The 22,790-nt window shown below is 48.6% G+C and overlaps 2 protein-coding genes across 11 annotated transcripts; one reads left to right on the top strand and one right to left on the bottom strand.

The window, feature by feature from the left end:
• Positions 1-155: 155 nt before the first annotated feature.
• METTL23 (methyltransferase like 23) lies at positions 156-7,821 on the bottom strand. Of its 6 annotated transcripts, XM_077972998.1 has the most exons (6): positions 7,079-7,301; positions 6,675-6,883; positions 3,977-4,081; positions 827-1,064; positions 665-749; positions 156-515 (listed from the first exon to the last, which is right to left on the bottom strand). In XM_077972998.1, exons 1-6 carry the CDS (start codon positions 7,092-7,094, stop codon positions 350-352), a joined length of 819 nt encoding a protein of 272 aa, XP_077829124.1. In that variant the 5' UTR covers positions 7,095-7,301; the 3' UTR covers positions 156-349. The 6 variants fall into 6 exon arrangements, with proteins under 6 accessions (XP_077829124.1, XP_077829125.1, XP_077829127.1 ...); XM_077972999.1 differs by lacking the exons at positions 6,675-6,883; positions 7,079-7,301 and adding an exon at positions 7,569-7,821 and having other exon boundaries at positions 3,994-4,081; XM_077973001.1 differs by lacking the exons at positions 6,675-6,883; positions 7,079-7,301 and adding an exon at positions 7,569-7,820.
• Positions 7,273-22,632, top strand: JMJD6 (jumonji domain containing 6, arginine demethylase and lysine hydroxylase). 5 transcript variants are annotated; one of them, XR_013407319.1, is made up of 8 exons: positions 7,273-7,509; positions 8,013-8,401; positions 10,450-10,736; positions 12,263-12,398; positions 12,840-12,928; positions 13,998-14,136; positions 16,280-16,407; positions 18,772-22,632. XR_013407319.1 is itself a non-coding variant. In XM_015120452.3 (7 exons), the coding sequence occupies exons 1-7, from the start codon at positions 7,381-7,383 to the stop codon at positions 18,806-18,808; spliced, it is 1,245 nt and encodes a 414-aa protein (XP_014975938.1). In that variant the 5' UTR covers positions 7,273-7,380; the 3' UTR covers positions 18,809-22,632. The 5 variants fall into 5 exon arrangements, 1 of the variants encoding a protein (XP_014975938.1); XR_013407317.1 differs by having other exon boundaries at positions 12,835-12,928; XR_013407318.1 differs by lacking the exon at positions 18,772-22,632 and having other exon boundaries at positions 16,280-16,686.
• The last annotated feature ends 158 nt before the right edge of the window (positions 22,633-22,790 follow it).

Genomic DNA, 22,790 nt, shown 5'->3' with positions numbered 1-22,790 from the left:
GTGGACTGTTTAGTGCCTATCATTTCCTAAGTTAAAGTGGAAATGCCAGTTGAACACCTAAAAGCAATGCTTTAATGTGGCACTTTTCTTGAGGTTGTGATACCTCCTTCTCAACCTAATTTATATCCTATTTAATGACAAAGGAACAATCCAAGTACTTGTAATATGTATTTTAATTTTTGTTTCATATGAGTTAAAGTGTTGTCTAGGTGACATCAAAATCTGATGCAAACAGACTTGACCATCTTCAGACCCACTGCATTCTCAAGCTGAAGTGGTCTGCTCATAGTTTGTGTGCCAGGTTGCTCAACAGTACTGATATTGTCCCAGAACAGGTTGTAGGTGTAATTCAGAGACTGTCCTTTGCAAAGGAAATGACCAGCATTTCAACTGTATGTCTTCCTGGAAGGGCAGATTCTGCTATATCTTCTTTGTCTGCATCAAAAGATTCCAGAGGAATATGGACACATTTCATATCCCATTTGTAGAGTAAAGCTTCAAGTGACCAGTCAGCACTTAAAAAAAAAAAAATAAATGGTTTTTTTAAAGTCATGCCTTTTCTGTTTTGCTTCAGATATATTTTATTAAATTATACATTGCATGGGTAGAGTAGAGTAAGGCTTAAGTTACATACAAAAAGTAAGCTAGGGTTATCCATACTTGCCTTCTAACTTGATAAGTAGACCACAATTGGACCTTGGGGTTCTTGTGCATCAAAAAATATATTGTAGTTAAAATGTCTTCAAAATCTGAGAAGAAAGGATTTATGAATAGACTTTCATACAGCATCACTGGCCAAATGTACTATTGAGCCAAAAAAGTTTACCTTCTGGTTCAAAGAACACATCAGATGCAAGGATAATATCTTGTGGTGGTAGAGCCAGAAGATCACAAGATACATGACCCCATGTTAGTCCTACCACCTGCAGCTGTGGCAGGTTATTCATTTGGCAGCTTTGCCGACAGACTTCCAGACACTGAGGCAGTTCTGAGCTGTCTGACAGTATTACTTCTGCACCACATTTGGCAGCCAAAATTCCTGGAAGGCTCACTCCAGCTCCAATCTAGTAAGTTAGAAAAGATGGCATTTAACAATTATACTTGGAACTGCAAAAAATTGGGAATCCTAGTACTTTTTCATTCTTTCATTTTTAAGTAAGCATAGTCAATCTGGGTTTCTTTCTGTAAAATGTGTACCATAACTGAACATTACTATAAACATGGCAAAAGTGCATTCCTTATGAATCGACTGCTAAAGGGTAAAAGCTGAACCCTTCAATTTTAACATTAAAGGGCCATGTATCGTAACTGGCAGTTAATTGTTATGCACACAGTAGTAGTTTTGGGGCACTTGATTCCTCTGCCATGATTTCCAGTTTTTGGGTTTTTTTTGTTTTTCGTTTTTTAGTCTTGCTCTGTTTTTGTTTTGTTTTTGTTTGTTTTGTTTTTTGTTTTTGAGTCTTGCTCTGTTCCCCAGGCTGGAGTGCAGTGGTGCAATTTCAGCTCACCGCAACCTCTACTTTCCGGGTTCCAGTGATTCTCCTGCCTCAGCCTGCTGAGTAGCTGTCTACCAAGCCCAGCTAATTTTTTTTTTTGAGACAAGTGTTTCATTCTTGTTGCCCAGGCTGGAGTTCAATCTTGGCTCACTGCAATCTCCGCCTCCTGTGTTTGAGCAATTCTCCTGCCTCAGCCTCCCAAGTAGCTGGGACTACAGGCGTGCACCAAGCCCAGCTAATTTTACATTTCTTTAGTAGAGATGGGGTTTCTCCATGTTGGTCAGGCTGGTCTCGAACTCCAAACCTCAGGTGATCCACCTGTCTTGGCCTCCCAAAGAGCTGGGATTACAGGCGTGAGCCACCATGGCCAGCCACCCAGCTAGTATTTTGTATTTTTTAGTAGAGACAGGGTTTCACCATGTTGGCCAGGCTGGTCTTGAACGCCTGACCTCAAGTGATCTGCCAGCCTCAGTCTCCCAAAGTGCTGGGATTACAGGCATAAGCCACAGCACTCGGCCTAGTTTTCACTTCTGTTAGCATGTTCTATAGTTGATTGCTCTTCTGTAGCTAAAACCTAACAGATCTGTAACATGGCTTTCTAGTAAAGATTTTCCAGTTGGGCCTTGAAAGTGGCAAGACGCTTTGTAGACACTAAGAAATAATACCAGAGAATGCCTTCATAAGTATTAGCATAAACAGAAGCTTCCCATTTTCCAGTTCAAGGAAGGACATAGAGATTAATTCTGAGTGCCTAGCAATTACAACTAGGGCCAGAGGTGTGTGCCAAATCCTACCCCTAATTTCATTTACTTGGTGTAGTAAAAGTTAAGAGTGGGATGTTAAGCTTCTGGTTTGTCTATTTAGCCTTTGGTCTTAAGTATGGTGTGAAAGTCTATTTCTGCAAATGTGGTAAAATTGGTTTTTCCAAGCCTTCACCAGTCTGAGGCCAGATAGGTTAGAAAGAGAATGGGATACATTTTTTACACTAATCTCAACATTTCCAAAAACAGAAAGGGCTATACTACGGTCTGAACGTTTGTGTTCACCCAAAATTCCTATGTTCAAATCCTAATTACCCATCTGATGTGAGCCTTGGGGGGCAATTACATAAAGGCAGAGTTCTCATGATTAGTGCCCCTATAAAAGGCCCTGGAGAGTTGCCTTGCTTCTTAAGGCACTTAAGAACACAGAGGGTACTGAACTAGAATTCTGGCCCTCACCAGACACTGAACCTGTAAGGACTTTGATCCTGGGACTTCACTGCCTCCAGAACTGAGACACAAATGTCTTTATTTTTAGATTTTTGAGATGCAGTCTTGCTCTGTCACCCAGGCTGGAGTGCAGCGGCATGATCTCAGCTCACTCCAACTTCCACCTCCCGGGTTCAAGTGGTTCTCCTACCTCAGCTTCCTGAGTAGCTGGGACTACAGGCATGTGCCACCAGGCCTGGCTAATTTTTTCTATTTATAGTAAAGATGGGGTTTCACCATGTCGGCCAGGCTGGTCTTGAACTCCTGACCTCAGCTGATCTGCCCACATTGGCCTCCCAAATTGCTGGGATTACAGGCGTGAGCCACGGTGCCTGGCCAGAGACATAAATTTCTGTTATTTATAAGCTACCCAGTTTATGGTATTTTGTTACAGCAACCTGAATGTAAAAAGCCTGCATGACACTGCTGGGACACCTAAAACAATGGCCTTAAAGACTGCCACAGCCGTGGAAGGGATTCAGGGGCTTCATCTAGAATAGCGGTCAGCAAACTAAAGGGCTAGAGAGTAAATATTTTAGGTTTTGTGGTCCACCTATAGTCTCTAACACTTCTTTCTTTTTTCTTAGAGACAGGGTTTCACTATGTTGACCAGGGTGGTATCAAAATCCTGGGCTCAAGAGATCTTCCCACCTCAACCTTCCAAAGTACCAGGATTACAGGTGTGAGCCATCACACCCAGTGTCTTTTTTAAAAAACTACTTCTTTTTTTTTTTTTGAGATGGAGTCTTGCTCTGTTGCCCAGGCTGAAGGGCAATGGTGCGATCTTTGCTCACTGCAACCTCTGCCTCCAGGGTTCAAGCAATTCTCCTGTTTCAGCCTCCCAAGTAGCTGGGATTACAGGCATGCACCACTGTGCCTGGCTAATTTTTGTATTTTTAGTAGAGAAAGGGTTTCACCATGTTGGCCAGGCTGGTCTCAAACTCCTGACCTCAAATGATGCCCCCGCCTCGGCCTCCCAAAATGCTGGGATTACAGGCGTGAGCCACCGTGCCCAGCCAAAAAAACCACTTTTTAAATGAAAAAAGTTCCAGGATTATCTCTGTACCTTAAGACAAAAACAAAACATTCTTAGCTCACAGACCTTACAAACTAGTTAAATTACCCAATTTAAAAATACTTAACAAAAGCTAATAACAAGCAATATACACATGTAAACTTAACACATCTGAACATAACCCAGAACTCTGGAAACTTCAGGGGCATCTGTACCTCTAAGATGGCCTTGCCTGGCAGAGATCTTCTGTGAAACCAAAGGTACTGGGCCAGGACCACAGCACAGGGCCAAACATACATTCCATACTGGAGATGCAGGACCTGAAAAGAATGTTTTTGTGTGCCATAAATAATTTAGCTGCTGGAAGTTGGAATCATTTATACAGCAATTTCTGTCAGGCATTGGCATCCATTACAAAAATGGCAACCCTGTTCACCAATCCATGACCTTTGGGAATATAAAACTGCAATGCAATGTGATAGAAACTCTTGATAGCATTCTTCATTCAACAAGTGCTTCTAGTGTCAGAGTATCAGGGACCATTCTTAGACTGGGGATGTAGCTCTCCCTGAGCACATACCCTACTGTAGAGAGACAGGCAACAAGCAAGCAAATAAGATAGTTTTAGTCAGGGGCCGGGTGCGGTGGCTCACGCCTGTGATCCCAGCACTTTGGGAGGCTGAGGCAGGCGGATCACCTGAGGTCAGGAGTTTGAGACCAGCCAAATTAACACAGACCCCCGTCTCTACTAAAAATACAAAAAAATTCGCCGGGCGTGGTGGCACGTGCCTGTAATCCCAGCGACTCGGGAGGCTGAGGCGAGAAAATCGCTTGAACACCGGAGGCGGAGGTTGCAATGAGCCGAGATTGCGCCACTGCACTCCAGCCTGGGAAACAGTGACACTACGTTTCAAAAAAAAAAAAAAAAAAAAAAAAACACAGGCCGGGCGCGGTGGGTCACGCCTGTAATCCCAGCACTTTGGGAAGCCGAGGCGGGCGGATCATGAGGTCAGGAGATCGAGACCATCCTGGCTAACACGGTGAAACCCCGTCTCTACTAAAAAATACAAAAAAAATTAGCCGGGCGTGGTGGTGGGCGCCTGTAGTCCCAGCTACTCCGGAAGCTGAGGCAGGAGAATGGCGTGAACCCGGGAGGCGGAGCTTGCGGTGAGCCGAAATCATGCCACTGCACTCCAGTTTGGGTGACAGAGCAAGACTCCAACTCCAAAAAAAAAAAAAGAAAAGAGGCTTCTATTCTCACAGGCAGTACCATCACCCCCTATATTTAGGAGGAAATGCAAGTGTATTTAAACGTGAAGCCAGCGGGGCGCGGTGGCTCACGCCTGTAATCCCAGCACTTTGGAAGGCTGAGGGGGGTGGATCTCCTGAGGTCAGGAGTTCAAGACCAGCTTGGCCAACATGGCAAAACCCCGTCTCTACTAAAAATACAAAAATTAGCCAGGCATGGTGGCGGGCGCCTGTAATCCCAGCTACTCGAGAGGCTGAGGCAGGAGAATCACTTGAACCCGGGAGGCGGAGGTTGCAGTGAGCCGAGATCATGCCATTGCACTGCAGTCTGGGAGACAGAGCAAGACTCCGTCTCCAAAAAAAAAAAAAGAAAAAAAAAATCCCTGAAGCCAGATTAGGTGTGGTGGCCGACGCCTGTAGTCTGTTACTTGAAAGGCTGAGGTGGGAGGATCACTTGAGCCCGAGGTTGAGGTTGCAGTGAGCCCACCACTGCACTCCAGGGCAAGAGAGCCAGCGTCTGGGTCAAAAACAATAAAACGTGAAGCTGTTTGGAGACAATCAGAAATAGCCTCCACTCCAATCTTTTGTTTTTTTCCCTCTTTTTGACAAGGTCTTGCTCTGTTGCTCATGCCTGAGTGCAGTGGCCTGATCGTAGCTCACAGCAGCCTTGACCTCTCTGGCTCAAGCAATCCTCCCACCTCAGCCTCCGGAATAGCTGGAACTACAGGCACACGCCACCATGCCTGACTAATTTTTCTATTTTTTGTAGAGACGTAGTATCACTATATTGCCCAGGCTGGTCTCAAACTCCTGGTCCCAAGCGATCCTCCCGCCTCTGCCTGCCATTTAACTTCTCTAAAGCTGTTTCTTTAGCATGGGACATGCCTCACAAGCTGCTGTTAAAACCAAATGAAATACAGCAACGTGAAAGTGCTTTGAAAAACCGAAGACAGGCAGGGCATGGTGGCTCACTCCTGTAATTCCAGCACTTAGGCAGGCGGGAGGATCACTTGAACCCAGGAGTTGGAGGTTGCAGTGAGCTGTGATCGCGCCACTGTGCTCCAGCCTGGGCGCCAGAGCGAGACAGTGTCTCAAAAAAAAGAAAAGAAAAAGAATTATCATTGAGAGTTTTGTGGCAGCTGTGAGCTTAGAGAAAGAAGCGAGGTCCAACCGAAAAAACTATTAGGGCACCAAATAAAACTGGAAACCCTGGTCCCAAAACTCACACAAAAGTGAGAGAGAAGGATGAATCAAGAAACCCTTGAACAAGATCAAAAGAAGCATTAGAGGTCAGTCAAGAATGTCACTTTCCTGGAAAGAGAGATTCGATGTGGAGAAAGCCGGCCCGGCGCGGAAGCTAACGCCTGTAATCCTAGCACTGTGGGGAGGTCGAGGCGGGAGGATCACTTAAGCTTACAGTTCGAGACCAGCCTGACCAACATAGTGACCAGGGTCACTTCTTGGCAGGGTCTCCAAAATTCTTACTGAGAGACATTTAATGCACCGAAGGGACTCATATCCGACGTTTTCGCTCCGGGGGCCAACCTAAAGCAGGAAGCTGCGCAGCTGAGCGTCCGCATCCCGCCGTCCCTCAGGACCCCCGCCAAGTCAGCAGAGAACCGCTCCTGCCCTCAGGCGCCTCCCGGCGGGTGCTGCTGCACGCACCTGCGGGACATGGACCTCCAGGACGGCCCCGTCGGCTCCCGGGCCCGGCTCCTCCGAGAATCGAAAGCGCTGGGCCCGGACCCCCTGTCCTCGGAAATCGTGCTCGCTCAGGGGGGCGTCGTTGGGCCCCGGGTGGGCGGGGGACCGTGGAAGGCTCCGGGCTGCCAGGCTGCGCAAGCGGGAAGCCCCCGGCCACGTGGCTCTAGCACCTGACTGCAAGAAAGGGAAAGCACGGCGCTGGTGATAACCCTGCCGCGCTGCAAGCGAAGAAACCCCGGAGCAAGGCGAAAGAGACACAGATTCGCAGGACTGGCAACCGGCGGCTGGCGCGACCGGAAGTGATGCGCATAGCGGACGCGCGGGAGGGGCGGGGCGGGGCGGGGCGGGGCAGTGACGCAGCCGACGTGACCTTCCCAACATGGCGAAGGCCCGCCGTGTGTGAGGGCGGACCCCAGGGGCGCCGAAGCCAATGGCAGACCGCGAGAGGCGTGGGGGCGGGGAAGACAGCGGCCGCTTGCCCAACCCGAGACTCGGGAGGTGGCTGGGGAGTGAATTTTCTGGAAGGCGATTTTAAAGGCGCCGGGACTGAGCGAAGGGCGTTTTGGTGCTGCCGCCGTCGCCGCCGCCCAGGCCGGGGAGGGGTGCGTTAGTGGCAGGAAGCGGGCTGCGCCGAGGTCGTAGCGGAACCAGCTGGCGACCCCGCAGAATGAACCACAAGAGCAAGAAGCGCATCCGCGAGGCCAAGCGGAGTGCGCGGCCGGAGCTGAAGGACTCGCTGGATTGGACCCGGCACAACTACTACGAGAGCTTCTCGCTGAGCCCGGCGGCCGTGGCGGTGAGCGGGTCGGGTGGGGGTGGCCAGGCCGGGCATCGGCACCTCCAGCCGCTGCGCACTTTTCTCTGGGCCCGGGGCTGCCGTCGCCCCGAGCGCGGCACCCGGGACCTTGTAGAGGCTCAGCCGCACCCCGCGGAGTTTGGGGTCCCCGAGGCGCGGATTCCGGGGCGGGCCTGATTCCTCCCATGCTGTGGCCGCTCGTCTGCTCCGGCGGACGACGGGAGTCCCATGCCTGTGGCGCTCTCAACTAGAAGGCCGGTCGTCCCTGACTCCTTTGGGCGGCAGGTCCCCTCGGGGACCTGGCTGTCAAGGCTCTCGAGGGGGTGGCTGTAGGAACTACGTGGCCTCACGCACGCGCCCTCCCCCCACCCCGGAGGAGCCAGATGAGAGTCAACTTCCTTCGGTTTGCCATTACCAATTAGCCTTGGGGACACCTTTATCTGCCACTGGACTTCTTTTTTTTTTTTTTTTTTAACTGGACAGGTCTTTTCTAATTCCCTCAGGATAACGTGGAAAGGGCAGATGCTTTACAGCTGTCTGTGGAAGAGTTTGTGGAGCGGTATGAAAGACCTTACAAGCCCGTGGTTTTGTTGAATGCACAAGAGGGCTGGTCTGCGCAGGAGAAATGGACTCTGGAGCGCCTGAAAAGGAAATATCGGAACCAGAAGTTCAAGTGTGGTGAGGATAACGATGGCTACTCAGTGAAGATGAAGATGAAATACTACATTGAGTACATGGAGAGCACTCGAGATGACAGTCCCCTTTACATCTTTGACAGCAGCTATGGTGAACACCCTAAAAGAAGGAAACTTTTGGAAGACTACAAGGTGCCCAAGTTTTTCACTGATGACCTTTTCCAGTATGCTGGGGAGAAGCGCAGGCCTCCTTACAGGTAAAGTATTCTGCAGCTAAGTGGTTAAAATCTTTTTTTTTGAGACGGAGTTTCACTCTTGTTGCTCAGACTGCAGTGCAGTGTTGCGATCTCGGCTCCCGGCAATCTCCATCTCCCGGGTTCAAGCGATTATCCTGCCTCAGCCTCCTGAGTAATTGGGATTACAGGCATGCCCCACCAAGCCCAGTTAATTTTGTATTTTTAGTAGATACGGGGTTTCACCATGTTGGTCAGGCTGGTCTCGAACTCCCGACTTCAGGTGATCCGCCCGCCTCAGCCTCCCAAAGTGGTGCGATTGCAGGTGTGAGCTACGCGCCCGGTCTGTGGTTAAAATCTTATCTACAACAGCATTTGCTCACTGAGTTCAGTTGGTAATCTTTTTTCGAAACAGTGAGTACTCCCTCGGCTGTACATTGAACTCACTTAGGGGGCGCCTGAGGCCTGTCTGGGCCCTGCTGGGGAGACTGGTTTAATTCGGGTGATGCCTGGGCATCAGAATTTCTGAAAGCTCTTCAGAATTTCTGAAAACTCTTCAGGTGACCTGAATGTGCAGCTAAAGTTGAATCACTGATCTCTTTTTTTTTTTTTTTTTTTTGATATGGAGTCTTGCTCTATCGCCCAGGCTGGAGTGCAGTGGCGCGATCTCGGCTCATTGCAAGCTCCGCCTCCTGGGTTGACGCCATTCTCCTGCCTCAGCCTCTGGAGTAGCTGGGACTACAGGTGCCCGCCACCACACCCGGCTAATTTTTTTTTTTTTTTTGTATTTTTAGTAGAGACGGGGTTTCACCATGTTAGCCAGGATGGTCTCGATCTCCTGACCTCGTGATCCACCCGCCTCGGCCTCCCAAAGTGCTGGGATTACAGGCTTGAGCCACTGCGCCCAGCTGAACCACTGATCTCTAAGGGAAATTTTAATGAAGTCCAGCAATAAACCACATTAGTGATTTTTCTTTTTTTTTTTTTTTTTTGAGACGGACTCTCGCTCTGTCACCCAGGCTGGAGTGCAGTGGCCAGATCTCAGCTCACTGCAAGCTCCGCCTCCCGGGTTTATGCCATTCTCCTGCCTCAGCCTCCCCAGTAGGTGGGACTACAGGCGCCCACCACCTCGTCTGGCTAGTTTTTTGTATTTTTTAGTAGAGAGGGGGTTTCACCGTGTTAGGCAGGATGGTCTCAATCTCCTGACCTCGTGATCCACCCGTCTCGGCCTCCCAAAGTGCTGGGATTACAGGCTTGAGCCACCGCGCCCAGCCTCTTTTCTTTTTTCTTTTTTTTTCTTTATTGAGATGGAGTCTCCCTCTGTCGCCCAGGCTGGAGTGCAGTGGCACGATCTCGGCTCACTGCAGCCTCCGCCTCCCGGGTTCAAGCAATCCTTCTGTCTCAGCCTCCTGAGTAGTTGGGGTTACAGGTGCCCACCACCACACCCAGCTAATTTTTGTATTTTTAGTAGAGATGGGGTTTCACCATATTGGTCAGCCTGGTCTCGAACTCCTGACCTCAGGTGATGCACCTGCCTCGGCCTCCCAAAGTGCTGGGATTATAGGCGTGAGCTACCGCCCCAGCTGATTTTTCTTATTTTGTTAGGAATCAGTCCATGAAAAATGCACTCAGTGTTGCTGTGTACCAGAATTTATATAATCTCTGAAATAAAGATGATATAATATATCACAAAATTAAAACCTGGCCAGGTGCCATGGCTCAACCCTGTTATTCCAGCACTTTGGGAGCCCAAGGTGGTTGATCACTTGAGGCCAGGAGTTCGAGACCAGCCTGACCAACATGGTGAAACCCTGCCTCTACTAAAAATACAAAAATTAGCCAGGCATGGTGGCATGCGCCTCTAATCCCAGCTACTCAGGAGGCAAAGGCAGGAGAATTGCATGAACCTGGGGAAGCAGAGGTTGCTGTCAGCCAAGATCACACCACTGCATTCCAGCCTGAGTGATAGAGCAAGACTCTCTCAAAAAAAAGAAAAATTAAAAACTTACTGTTTTGTGTGGTATATGTGTAACTAAATTACACTTCACATCTTGGATATCTCCATTCTGTAGGTGGTTTGTGATGGGGCCACCACGCTCTGGAACTGGGATTCACATCGACCCTCTGGGAACCAGTGCCTGGAATGCCTTAGTTCAGGGCCACAAGCGCTGGTGCCTGTTTCCTACTAGCACTCCCAGGGAACTCATCAAGGTGACCCGAGAGGAAGGAGGGAACCAGCAAGACGAAGCCATTACCTGGTTTAATGTTATTTATCCCCGAACACAGCTTCCAACCTGGCCACCTGAATTCAAACCCCTGGAAATCTTACAAAAACCAGGAGAGACTGTCTTTGTACCAGGTATAGATGAACTGGAAGAAAGTACATTCTTTGATTTCAATATTTTGTCATTTTGGAGCAGAACTGTTAGAGAGTGAGTCCAAAAAATCCTTTGGATGCTGCCTGGTAAATGAACTGGTACTTACCTCTGACAGTAATGTATCTATAGCGTCACATACTTTGGGAGCTCTTGTTCACATTTTACACGGCTGTAAAACTCTTGATAAACTATGTAGGCTGGTTGCGGTGGCTCACGCCTGTAATATCAGCACTTTGGGAGGCCGAAGTGGGTGGATCACTTGAGGTCAGGAGTTTAAGACCAGCCTGGCCAACATGGTGAAACCCTGTCTCTACTAATAATACAAAATAACCAGGCGTGGTGGTGGGCGCCTGGTTAATCCCAGCTACTCAGGAGGCTGAGGCAGGAGAATCACTTGAACCCAGGAAGCGGAGGCTGCAGTGAGCTCAGATTGTGCCACTGCACTCCAGCCTGGGTGACAGAGCAAAACTCCGTCTCAAAAAACAAGTTGTATGTAAAGATACAACTTTATCTGCAGTAGTCACCTATTGTCTTTGTATATGGGTAGCGACTTGTTTGTGTTTCTGTAAATTGGGGTTTAATTCCTTTTTTTTTTTTGAGATGGAGTCTCGCTCTGTCACCCAGGTTGGAGTGCAATGACACAATCTCGGCTCGCTGCAACCTCCGCCTGACAGGTTCAAGCGATTCTCTTGTCTCAGCCTCCCAAGTAGCTGGGAATACAGGCACATGCCTCCACGCCCAGCTAATTTTTTGTATTTTAGTAGAGATGGGGTTTCATCATGTTGCCCAGGCTGGTCTTGAACTCTTGAGCTCAGGCAGTCCACCCACCTCAGCCTCCCAAAGTGCTAGGATTACAGGTGTGAGCCACCACCCCCAGCCAGGGTTTAATTCTGTAAATTGAGTTGGAGGTCTCACTGTTATCTAGGCTGGCCTCCTTGGTGCAAGCAAGCCTCCTGCCTCAGCCTCCCAAAGTGCTGGGATTATACGTGTGAACCACTAAGCCCAGCCTAAATTGGGTTTTTGATGCACTGTAGCACTGTCCGGGTTGAGTCAGGAAATCCCACACCAGACAACTGCACTTTGGTAAGTGAAGGAAAGTGAGCGTATTTAAAGTAGGTGTCCTCTTCCTAGAAGCTGAAGAACTTTATGCTTTTGCACTTTTGGTCACAGCTTTGGATTAACAGGAGTGAACAAACTTTTTCTATAAAGGGCCAGGGAGTCAGTATTTTAGGTGAGCCAGACTGTCACAACTACTTACCTCTGCCCTTGTAGCTGGAAAGCAGCCCTAGACAATCCGTCACCAGATGGGCATGGCTGTGCTCCAGTACAACTTGATTTACACAAACAAGTGATTTGCAATCCCTGGATCAGAAGGAACATTTACTACCCTGTATGTCTCTGTAGGCTCTCCCTTATGGATAGGAGTTCCCAATTTCTGGTGTGTGTGTTACACAGTAATTAGATAGGATCAAACCTTGTTTAACTGTTTTTATTTGTTGGATTTCAGGAGGGTGGTGGCATGTTGTCCTCAATCTTGACACTACTATCGCCATCACCCAAAATTTTGCCAGCAGCACCAACTTCCCTGTGGTATGGCACAAGACGGTAAGAGGGAGACCAAAGTTATCAAGGAAATGGTATAGGTGAGAGTCATTTTGTTGTTATTTCTGCTTGGTTTCAATTTCCACCCCAGAGATAAAATGGCGAGTCCACTGCTGCGATGTTGTGTGCGCATTGCAGACAGGCCTGGGCAGAGCTGGGGCTGCCGATCCTCTGGGTAGAGGAGAGAGGGGCCAAGGTCAGGACGAGTCCTCAGGGTGTTTGCCAGCCTCGAGGTGGCAGGGTGAGACTCTGCATGTTGAATCCAAGCCAGTCAGTCAAAACGTCATAATTGGGATTGTTTCTCATTTTGTTTTGTTTTTTGTTTTTCAAAGCTAGCGCTAGCTAATTTTATTTGGGTTTTATTTGGGTTATTTATTTTTCTTACCCAGAAGCATTTTTCCCATTTGAACTTAATACCTTGAGTTCTTATGAGTGAGGTGACTGCCCTGGAGACTTAGCTCCTCTGTTTATCCACAGAACAGATACAGCACGGGCAGCGGCAGTGCAAGCCACCCACAGCCACCCCGTGCCACTGTGTCCCAACCCTGACCTGGAGGGACCAGCTCTCGGGGTAAGAGAGGGATTCTGGCTTGTTCTGTGCTCAGCCTCCCTGCTGAGAGGGCCAGTAAGGGTGGTGGCTTCTGTTCTCCCTGGACTCTTGGGCATCTGAGGCCCACTTACCCCGCCCCGTAGGCCACTGCGTGCTGCGATCTGGTCACACCGCAGGCCTTATCATACAACAGGCCTTTTGTCACTGGTTACAGTGGATGCCAGACAAGGTTTCTGAAGGGGAGGGCTGCTGCTCTTCAGTTTTACGATCCCAGTGAGGGGGGACCATCTCTGTTATTTGACACCTCGTATTTCTTACAAATCTAATTGTTTCTGCTCTTAGAAATAGAATCTAACCAATGCAGCTCTGATCATTATGTGCCGTGCTGTGGAAAGGAAAGATTTTTTTAAAATCAGCTGGGAGGGCCGGGCGCGGTGGCTCAAGCCTGTAATCCCAGCACTTTGGGAGGCCGAGACGGGCGGATCACGAGGTCAGGAGATCAAGACCATCCTGGCTAACACGGTGAAACCCCATCTCTACTAAAAAATACAAAAAACTAGCCGGGCGAGGTGGCAGGCGCCTGTAGTCCCAACTACTCGGGAGGTTGAGGCAGGAGAATGGCGTGAACCTGGGAGGCGGAGCTTGCAGTGAGCTGAGATCCAGCCACTGCACTCCAGCCTGGGCGACAGAGCCAGACTCCGTCTCAAAAAAAAAAAAAAAAAAAAAATCAGCTGGGAAAGGTTCAGGAAATAAAACTAGGAAGAGGAACTTTTTCTCCCAAGGGAATAAAACTAAGACTAAAGGAAAATTGTGCCTCGTGTGTTGGTGGCATGGCTGGCTCATTTGTGCAGGTGGTAGTATATTGTGTGTAGTTAGCATAGTTTTCCTTGCAGAAAAACTCGGGCACCGTATTGGGTTTCTCTCGTTCCCAGCCTGGGGTTTTGTCCTCACCATTATACAGTACCCATTCTGAATGGACACACCTGGCATTCCCAGGTGTTTCTGAGAGACACAGGCCTCAACTCTAACTGAGTCTTTGTGAGTGGGTATGGCTGTCAGTGCACTGAGAACAACACTTCTTGCTTCTCAGGATCTTGAAGCAAGAGCACCCCGAGTTGGCAGTCCTGGCAGACTCGGTTGACCTTCAGGAGTCCACAGGGATAGCCTCCGACAGCTCCAGCGACTCTTCCAGCTCCTCCAGCTCCAGCTCGTCAGACTCCGACTCAGAGGTGAGGCCTTGCTCGCTCGCTGGCTGGCTCCTGGAGCCTCCAAGGCTCATGTCACTCAGTCACAACCAGGTGTGACTCTTCCTCCTCCTATCCAGGAGAAGGATATAGAAGTTTTTCCACCTTGTTCTAAGGGTTACAGTTGTCACCATTCCTGCTGAGTGGTGTATCTTGCCCATTTTACAGCTTCGCACATGTGCATGAGTTGTTTGTTTGTTTGTTTGTTTGTTTTGAGACTGAGTTTCGCCCTTGTTGCCCAGGGTGGAGTGCAATGGCGCGATCTCGGCTCACTGCAATCTCTGCCTCCCAAGTTCAAGTGATTCTCCTGCCTCAGCCTCCCTGGTAGCTGGGATTACAGGCGCGTGCCACCACACCCACTTTATTTTTTGTAATTTTAGTAGAGACCATAAACTCTATATACTTTAGGGCCGGGCGCGGTGGCTCAAGCCTGTAATCCCAGCACTTTGGGAGGCCGAGACGGGCGGATCACGAGGTCAGGAGATCAAGATCATCCTGGCTAACACGGTGAAACCCCGTCTCTACTAAAAAATACAAAAAACTAGCCGGGCGAGGTGGCGGGCGCCTGTAGTCCCAGCTACTCGGGAGGCTGAGGCAGGAGAATGGCGTGAACCCGGGAGGCGGAGCTTGCAGTGAGCCGAGATCCGGCCACTGCACTCCAGCCTGGGAGACAGAGCAAGACTCCGTCTCAAAAAAAAAAAAAAAAAAAACAACTTTATATACTTTAGTAGGGTTTCACTATGTTGGCCAGGCTGGTCTCAAACTCCTGACCTCAGGTGATATCCGCCTCAGCCTCCCAAAGTGGTGGGATTACAGGCGTGAGCCACCATGCCCAGCTAAGAACTGTTAAAACAGCCTCGAGGTATCGGGTGTTTGGGGATTTAGTGAAGTAAATGGCTTAAGATGAAGTAGCAGTGTCAGATTTCAAACTCATCCTTCTGACCTCAAAGCTCATATGAAGAGTTTCTCCCATGGATGGTGAATTGTAAGCCTAGAAATTCAGCAAATCCAGTGACCTTAAACTTGAAGCTGACAGTAATACTGGGTGAGAGGGCCCTGCACCTCGAACAGGTGAAATTTCTATCTCAGCCTGGCACGGTGGCTCACGCCTGTCATCCTAGCATTTTGGGAGGCCAAAGTGGGTAGATTACTTGAGGTCAGGAGTTCAAGACCAGCCTGGCCAACATGATGAAATCCCATATCTACTAAAAATACAAAAATTAGTTGGGCATGGTGGTACACACCTATAATCCCAGCTACTCAGGAGGCTGAGGCGGGAGAACCGCTTGAACCCAGGAGGTGAAGGCTACAGTGAACCAAGATCACACCACTGCACTCCAGCCTGGGTGACAGAGTGAGACTTTGTCTCAAAAAAAAAAAATTCTGTCTTTTCACACAGTCTACTGATTGAGTCTTTTCTCTTCAGGCGGGAAACGGGCTCTGGGAATGTTCAGTGCTGTACCTACTTCCTTTCATGCATCAGGCTCTGTTGGTAGAGTGAAATCTCATAATGCACTTTCAGAATTCTGACTAAAAGATTTTTACAATGGGTATCGTATTCAGACAAATAACTGCACCGTTAAGAGAACAGTGGGCCGGGCGCGGTGGCTCAAGCCTGTAATCCTAGCACTTTGGGAGGCCGAGGCGGGCGGATCACGAGGTCAGGAGATCGAGACCATCCTGGCTAACACGGTGAAACCCCGTCTCTACTAAAATACAAAAAACTAGCCGGGCGAGGTGGCGGGCGCCTATAGTCCCAGCTACTCAGGAGGCTGAGGCAGGAGAATGGCGTAAACCCGGGAGGTGGAGCTTGCATTGAGCTGAGATCTGGCCACTGCACTCCAGCCTGGGCGACAGAGCGAGACTCCGTCTCAAAAAAAAAAAAAAAAAAAAAAAGAGAACAGTGGAGGGATACTTGGCCTCTGAGGGAAGTTTGAAATTGTTAGGGATCCAGGAACATCCAAAGAGGTGGCTATGAAGGCTGCATTGTGGAGCTCCCATAACGAGTGCTTTGCATCTGGGAGAAAGTGACCAATATCTGTGCTGTCTCCCGAGGTCAGAGGTTTGTTTAATGAAGAAGTGGGTTGCGTCCAGGTTGACTCCTTGTTTTCTGTCCTCCTGTGTCCAGTGCGAGTCTGGATCCGAGGGCGATGGGACAGTGCACCGCAGGAAGAAGAGGAGGACGTGTAGCATGGTGGGAAACGGGGACACCACCTCCCAGGACGACTGTGTCAGCAAAGAGCGCAGCTCCTCCAGGTGACCCAGCAAGGCTATTGTCTGTATGGAAGGACACGCTCGCGGCAAGGGCAGGGCCTGGGGAGGGCGGCCTGTCTAGTCCTGCAGACAAGGGGAGGCCTGACAGAGCCTGAGAATGAGGACGCCCTCGGCACGGGAACCCATTCACTTAGCGTTTGCTCCAGTAGCTTTCCCTCTGCTACCGACGCAGATAAACGCGGCTTGTTTTACTCAGAAAGGCAAGAGAATGTGAATGGTGCCAAAAAAACCCTTTATTTAATAAAAATTGAATCCATTTTCTATCTTGGAAATGTTTTCCTTTGAGAATACCAGAGCATTCCCTTATTGCTCTTCTCTTGATGGTCTTGAGGGAAAGCAGTGACTGCTGCTGCACCTCCTTGACTGTGGAGTCGTCGTCCCAGCAGTGAAGGGAGAGCCATTGGAAAAGTCACCCGGCATCTTCTGCAGAACCTGAGGCATGGCCTCTTGCGTTTTCTCCCAGTTTGCCATTGCTGCTTGAGTGCTCAGCCAAATCAGACAGCAGCAGAGAACTCTGATTTATCAAATCTTTCAGCCAAATCAGACAGCAGCAGAGAACTCTGATTTATCAAATCTTTCTGTTCTTTTTTTTTTTTTTTGAGACAGGGTCTCGCTCTGTTGCCCATGCTGGAGTGCAGTGGCATGACCATGGCTCACTGCAGCCTCAACCTTCCAGGCTCAAGCGATCCTCTTGCCTCAACCTCCCAAGTAGCTGACTATAGATTCACCCCACCACACCCAGCTAATTTATTTATTTATTTATTTATTTATTTTGAGACAGAGTCTCGCTCTGTCGTCCGGGCTGGAGTGCAGTGATGCGATCTCGGCTCACTGCAACCTCCACCTCCCAGGTTCAAGCAATTCTCCTGCCTCAGCCTCCCGAGTAGCTGGGATTACAGGCATGCGCCACCACGCCCGGCTAATTTTTTTTTTATTTTTAGTAGAGGCAGAGTTTCACCATATTGGCCAGGCTGATCTCAAACTTCTGACCTTGTGATCCACCCACCTCGGCCTCCCAAAGTCCTAGGATTACAGATGTGAGCCACCGTGCCCGGCCAGCTAATTTTTTTTTATTTTTATTTTTTTTTATTTTTTGTTGAGACAGAGTCTCGCTTTGTCGCCCAGACTGGAGTGCAGTGGCCGGATCTCAGCTCACTGCAAGCTCCGCCTGCCGGGTTTACGCCATTCTCCTGCCTCAGCCTCCCCAGTAGCTGGGACTACAGACGCCCGCCACCTCGCCCGGCTAGGTTTTTGTATTTTTTAGTAGAGACGGGGTTTCACCGTGTTAGCCAGGATGGTCTCGATCTCCTGACCTTGTGATCCGCCCGTCTCGGCCTCCCAAAGTGCTGGGATTACAGGCTTGAGCCACCGCGCCTGGCCTAATTTTTATTACTATTTTTAGTAGTGACGAAGTCTCTCTGTGTTGCCCAGGTTGGTCTTGAATTCCTCGCCTCAAGTGATCCCCCCACCTCAGCCCCCCAAAGCAGTAGGATTATTACAAGCATGAGCCACCTCACACAGCTTTTATAAAAACTTAATCACATCTCCAAGTACAAGATTGGATCTAAATAAGTTGAAACTTAAACATCTATTTGCAAGCACCTGGGCATGTAACCGGTTCATAATGAAATTTGTTCACTCTGCATTTGTCTGCGGTCTTTAAATGCTACAGGTCTTTGATGTGCTGGTTGAAGTGTTAAGAGAGATTGTTGGAAGATAGTAAAATACTGAAGTTGAAGCTGGGCATGGTAGCTCAAGCCTGTAATCCCAGCACTTTGGGAGGCCAAGGCAGGAGGATCGCTTGAGCTCAGGAGTTCAAGACCACCTTGGAGAATACAGTGATACCCTGTCTTTAAAAAAATATATATATATATATGTTTTAATACTGACGTTCACAGGATTTTGAATGTCTGAAGCCCTTGACTGCTGAAGGTGACATTCCTGTTACATTCTCTCCCCCAGCAGCCGAGTCTTTCTTAAATGCATTAGGGAAGTGCAGGACCCACAGTCCCTCCTATCGTGTATTCTCTATTCTCTGTGGGTTAGCTGAAATTCAACGGGGAAATTCAAGTGACTTAATCAAACTAGAATGTGCATTTCTCAACCTTTGATGTCCTTTCACAGCCATACTTAGACTCTTTTTGCCTTTTTAAATTGTTTCTATTATTATAGATTTATATCTGCACTTGATCTGTGACTTTGTAATTTGTAAGAAAACTCTGTAGAAAGCCCTGCCATGACTTCCACGTGGGGTCCCGGGGGTCCTGCTTTTAACATTGCCTTCCAGCTTTGCACCCAGCATGCTGTCTACGTGCTGATTACAGGCAGTTGTACTTTCCTTGGCAGGATTAGGGACACTTGTGGAGGCCGGGCTCACCCCTGAGCAGATAAAGAGACTCTCCCTGAGGTGGCTTCAGCGTAAGCTTTTGGCAGCCACCCAACTCAGTTCTCACGTCTTCTACTCCTACCTTCTCTGTCTTTGAATTTGGATATTCCTTCCCTGGTCCAAGCTCCTATCTTCAGTCAAATGCTGTTTTTACTGCTTCCTAAGGATAGATTATCAAGAAGTTTAACAGCTCGGCCAGCTCAGTGAAACACTGAAGCTAATGGGATGTTGGGTAAGAAGGTTCTGTGCCGTCTCATTGAAAACCGAGCCGGTCAACCACAAGGCTGGCGGGGTGTGATCCTTGTAACGTCTTGTTGTGTCTGTTACTCACGGATGTCGGTAAGGAGCTTCCACAGAGCCAGCTGTGTACCACAGAGACACTGAGAGTGGTGAGTGGACTTTGTGTGTGAGCCAATTATGTGTCGGAAGGACTTGGAGTCCGCCCTCCTTCCAGTATGTCACCATCAGCCCACAAATGCATTCAGTGGCAGTGACCCAGCACCATCACCCACTGCTCAGTCTGTCTTAGGATTCCTTATCTTTTTCTCCATCATCATAGAGACTGAAATTTCAGGGGTGTTTTTGTGTAGTATATTTTTTGGGGGGGGGTGATACATTGGGATTTTTTGTTTGCATAGAGTGGGAATGGTGTGCAGTGTGCTCTTACCACAGAACTTAAAGTATGAATAGGCTCCATTCTTCCCCACCACGGGATCCCTAAGAAGCGCTCACTTTGCAAGGTACTCTGAGATTGGCGTTCCTCATTTGTTTGACCTACAGACGTTAAGTGGGTGGCTTGTGTTACACATGGGGAGTAAATTGGAGATGGCAGCTCTAGTCTTTGCGGTCTGTTGATACTTCTAAGTAACTGGATGACTTTTTGGGGATTGACCAGCAGGTGCCATCTCTTGCCCTCTTGATTCACCTGCTTGCCTTAATTTGTCCCTAAATTCAACTAAACTTAAATAAAAAATAAGAGGGGTTGTCAAGGCCATGGTGCCCACTTGGAAGCACTGCCTGGGCTGGAGCATTGGAGGCATTGGCAGGCAGGTGGGAAGGAGCTCTCACTGCAGTGTTCACAGGCAGGGAGGCTGCGTGTGGATGCGTTAGAATTGTGTGCTGTTGCCTCTCAAGATATCCACTAGAAACAGGTGTAACCAGGAAAATACAGGTCTCTGCCCACTGTTATTAACAGACTGTCATTTCCTGACATTGGGTCATGTGGCTTTAGGAGGCTGGTTCTCTATTTTTGTCTTAGTTCAATTTTTTGCATCCTAAAATGCCAAACCCAGTATGTGGCTGGGTAGGTAGAACTGTGCTGCCTGCCTGCCATGGGGGCTGCTCTCCCGCCTTACCCTCACGCCCACAGCTCGCTTGGTTCCGTGGTGGGCACAAGATGTGTTTGGCTATAAAGTCAAACTCTGAATGTATAATCTCTTGGTAGTAACATCTGAGTGGTGTTGCTCCTCCTGCTTTTTAAAAAGACTTTTCTTGCCATCTACAAAAAGCTTTTTTCTTTTTCCCAGTATTGCTCCTGTGCTGCCATATTTGCCCTTTTTCCTTACCTTCCTCTCAATTTTCTATCAACCACTCCTCTAAACTTCAGTTTAAAATTAAAATAAAGCCCAAAAAGGCTATTTGCCACCAGGGGGCGTGGTAGGACATGTTGCCAGTGGTCTGGCTCGTAGAGCAGAAATTTTGAATTTTAAAAATTAGCCACCCAGGCCAGGTGCAGTGGCTCACACCTGTAATCCCAACACTTTGGGAAGCTGAGGCAGGGGGATCGCTTGAGTCCAGGAGTTCAAGACCAGTCTGGGCAACATGGTGAGATCCCATCTCTCAAAAAAATAATCTAGAAAATAAAGATTAGCCACCCGGTTTTCCTTCTCCAGATGCTAAAGGTGATTCCTGTTTGGTAACAGTATTCCAGAAATGAGGGGAATAACATACCTGATAGGCCCAAGTCAGCTCTGGATAGTACATTGTCTGGATAGTACAGATTATGTGCTCCTGGGACATGCTTTGTTTATTCCTGCCAGGCCAGAAATTCAGCAGCCCTACCCCCTACCCTGCTTACTGTCACTGTGGGCTAGCCAGGCTCTCTGTTATGTAAGCACAGCAGGGGCAAGGTGGGGAAACCGTGTGTGAGAAAGGAGTGGCGTGGTGGCAGGTGGCCAGTGTAGGGTAGGAAGAGTGGGTACCCAGAGACCACTTGTTCAGAAGTTAACTCTTCTTCCCATCTGGCGTGAGTTACTCCATTGAAGGGTGCCAACAACAGTAAAGTGAAGGAGATAATGTTAGATTATTTTCAGGGATGATTCTCCAAGGTGACAGCAGATCTTAAAACCAAAGAGCTGGGTCCTGGAAGAAGGGGTCTTAGACTATTAACTTCTGATGGAAGGACCAGGGTGGGAGAGACATGAGTTGGGGACTGAGAACATCAGGAGGACCCTGGGTATGAGGACCTTTGGGGATGAGGCTTCACCATCAGCTGGAAGAATCCATGCTGTACACATGTACGTGCCTCTGCAGTTAGTGGTACTGGGATGTTTAGTGTGACATCCTTGAGGGGAGAGCCACTGAAAAGAGGAACATTATTCACATTTTGCTGTATTCTTGTAGCTGTCCGTGTCTTAATAATTCAAGCGTTGAATAGATGTTTGAGGGCCAGGCACTGCTCTTGAGGTGCTGGAGATGTGGTGACAAGCCCAGATCCCTGACAAGCTTAATGGACAGTGAATGTGCAGCTGTTCACAAGGCCGCTGGTGAGGGCAGGTAGAAGGAAGTGCAGACCTTCTTAAATGCAGGTGTACGGGCTCTACATGAAAGAGCGTAATTAACACCACTGTATACTTAAGGTAGTAACAGCTTCTTCGTAAAGTAGCAAAACTAAGGATCTGTGGAAAAGTTGCTGGTGCAAGTGCTTTACAAACTTACTAGAGACTCAGCCTTGGATTTAGGACTTTAAACAAGAGAATAGGATGGAACAAAATTTTTGCAGTAAATGTAAAAAATGCTGTGTAGGAGGTAGGCGTATAAGGATGCCCCAGCTGTAGGTTCTTTAGATTGTCTTTAGTATTTCCACAAGTAAGTTGTTTTTGATGCGTGTACTGGTATTGCTGGTAGATTTGAAGTGGAGTCTGGCAGCTTCTTCCACACTCCCCTCCCACTAGCTTGTGTCAAGGTGTGACATCCTATACAGCAAAACTAGATGAACTTATGCCCCCAGGCGGTGGCTCTCAACTTTCATTGTTAGTTTAGAAATTTTGGTCAGGTGCAGTAGCTCGCCCCTGTAATCCCAGCACTTTGGGAGGCCATGGCGGGTGGATCACTTGAGGTCAGGAGTTCAAGACCAGCCAGGCCAACATGGGGAAACCCCGTCTCTACTAAAAATACAAAAATTAGCCAGGCGTGGTGGCATGTGCCTGTAGTCCCAGCTACTCGGTCGGCTGAAGCAGGAGAATCACTTGAACCTGGGAGGCAGAGGTTGCAGTGAGCTGAGATCACACCACTGCACTCCAGCCTGGGCAACAGAGCGAGACTCTGTCTTTAAAAAAAAAAAATTCATCTAAGCCCCAGTGAACCTCCTGGAAGGAGAGCTAGCCCTGGCCAGCTGTCTCCAAGGTGACTGGATGCTACAGAAGAACTGGGACTGTCTTCTGCGGACTCGTGCCTCCTGGAGTTGTCAGAACACTGTCCTGTGTCTGTCTAGCCATGGGGTCTGCCATGAAATGCCTGTGGATCTGTCACTGGGTTGGTATTTTTAACTTTCACTTGGGTGAAACTTGTTCATCATTTTAAATAAAGCAACATGATTTGGAGTTGTGTTTTTGGCATTGTTTTGTCCTTATTTTCTTTCTTACTCATTTGAAAGTCAATAGAATGTACTTTGTCAGCGGAACAGGACTTTTTAAAAATGTATTTATACTTTAAAACAAAGAATGGGGCACAAAAGTAAGACCCTGGGCCAGAAGCGTAG

Source organism: Macaca mulatta, chromosome 16, assembly GCF_049350105.2.
Source record: "Macaca mulatta isolate MMU2019108-1 chromosome 16, T2T-MMU8v2.0, whole genome shotgun sequence".
Lineage (NCBI taxonomy): Eukaryota > Metazoa > Chordata > Mammalia > Primates > Cercopithecidae > Macaca > Macaca mulatta.
Note: the sequence above shows the minus strand (reverse complement) of the source record. Positions and strands in the feature narration are given on the sequence as shown.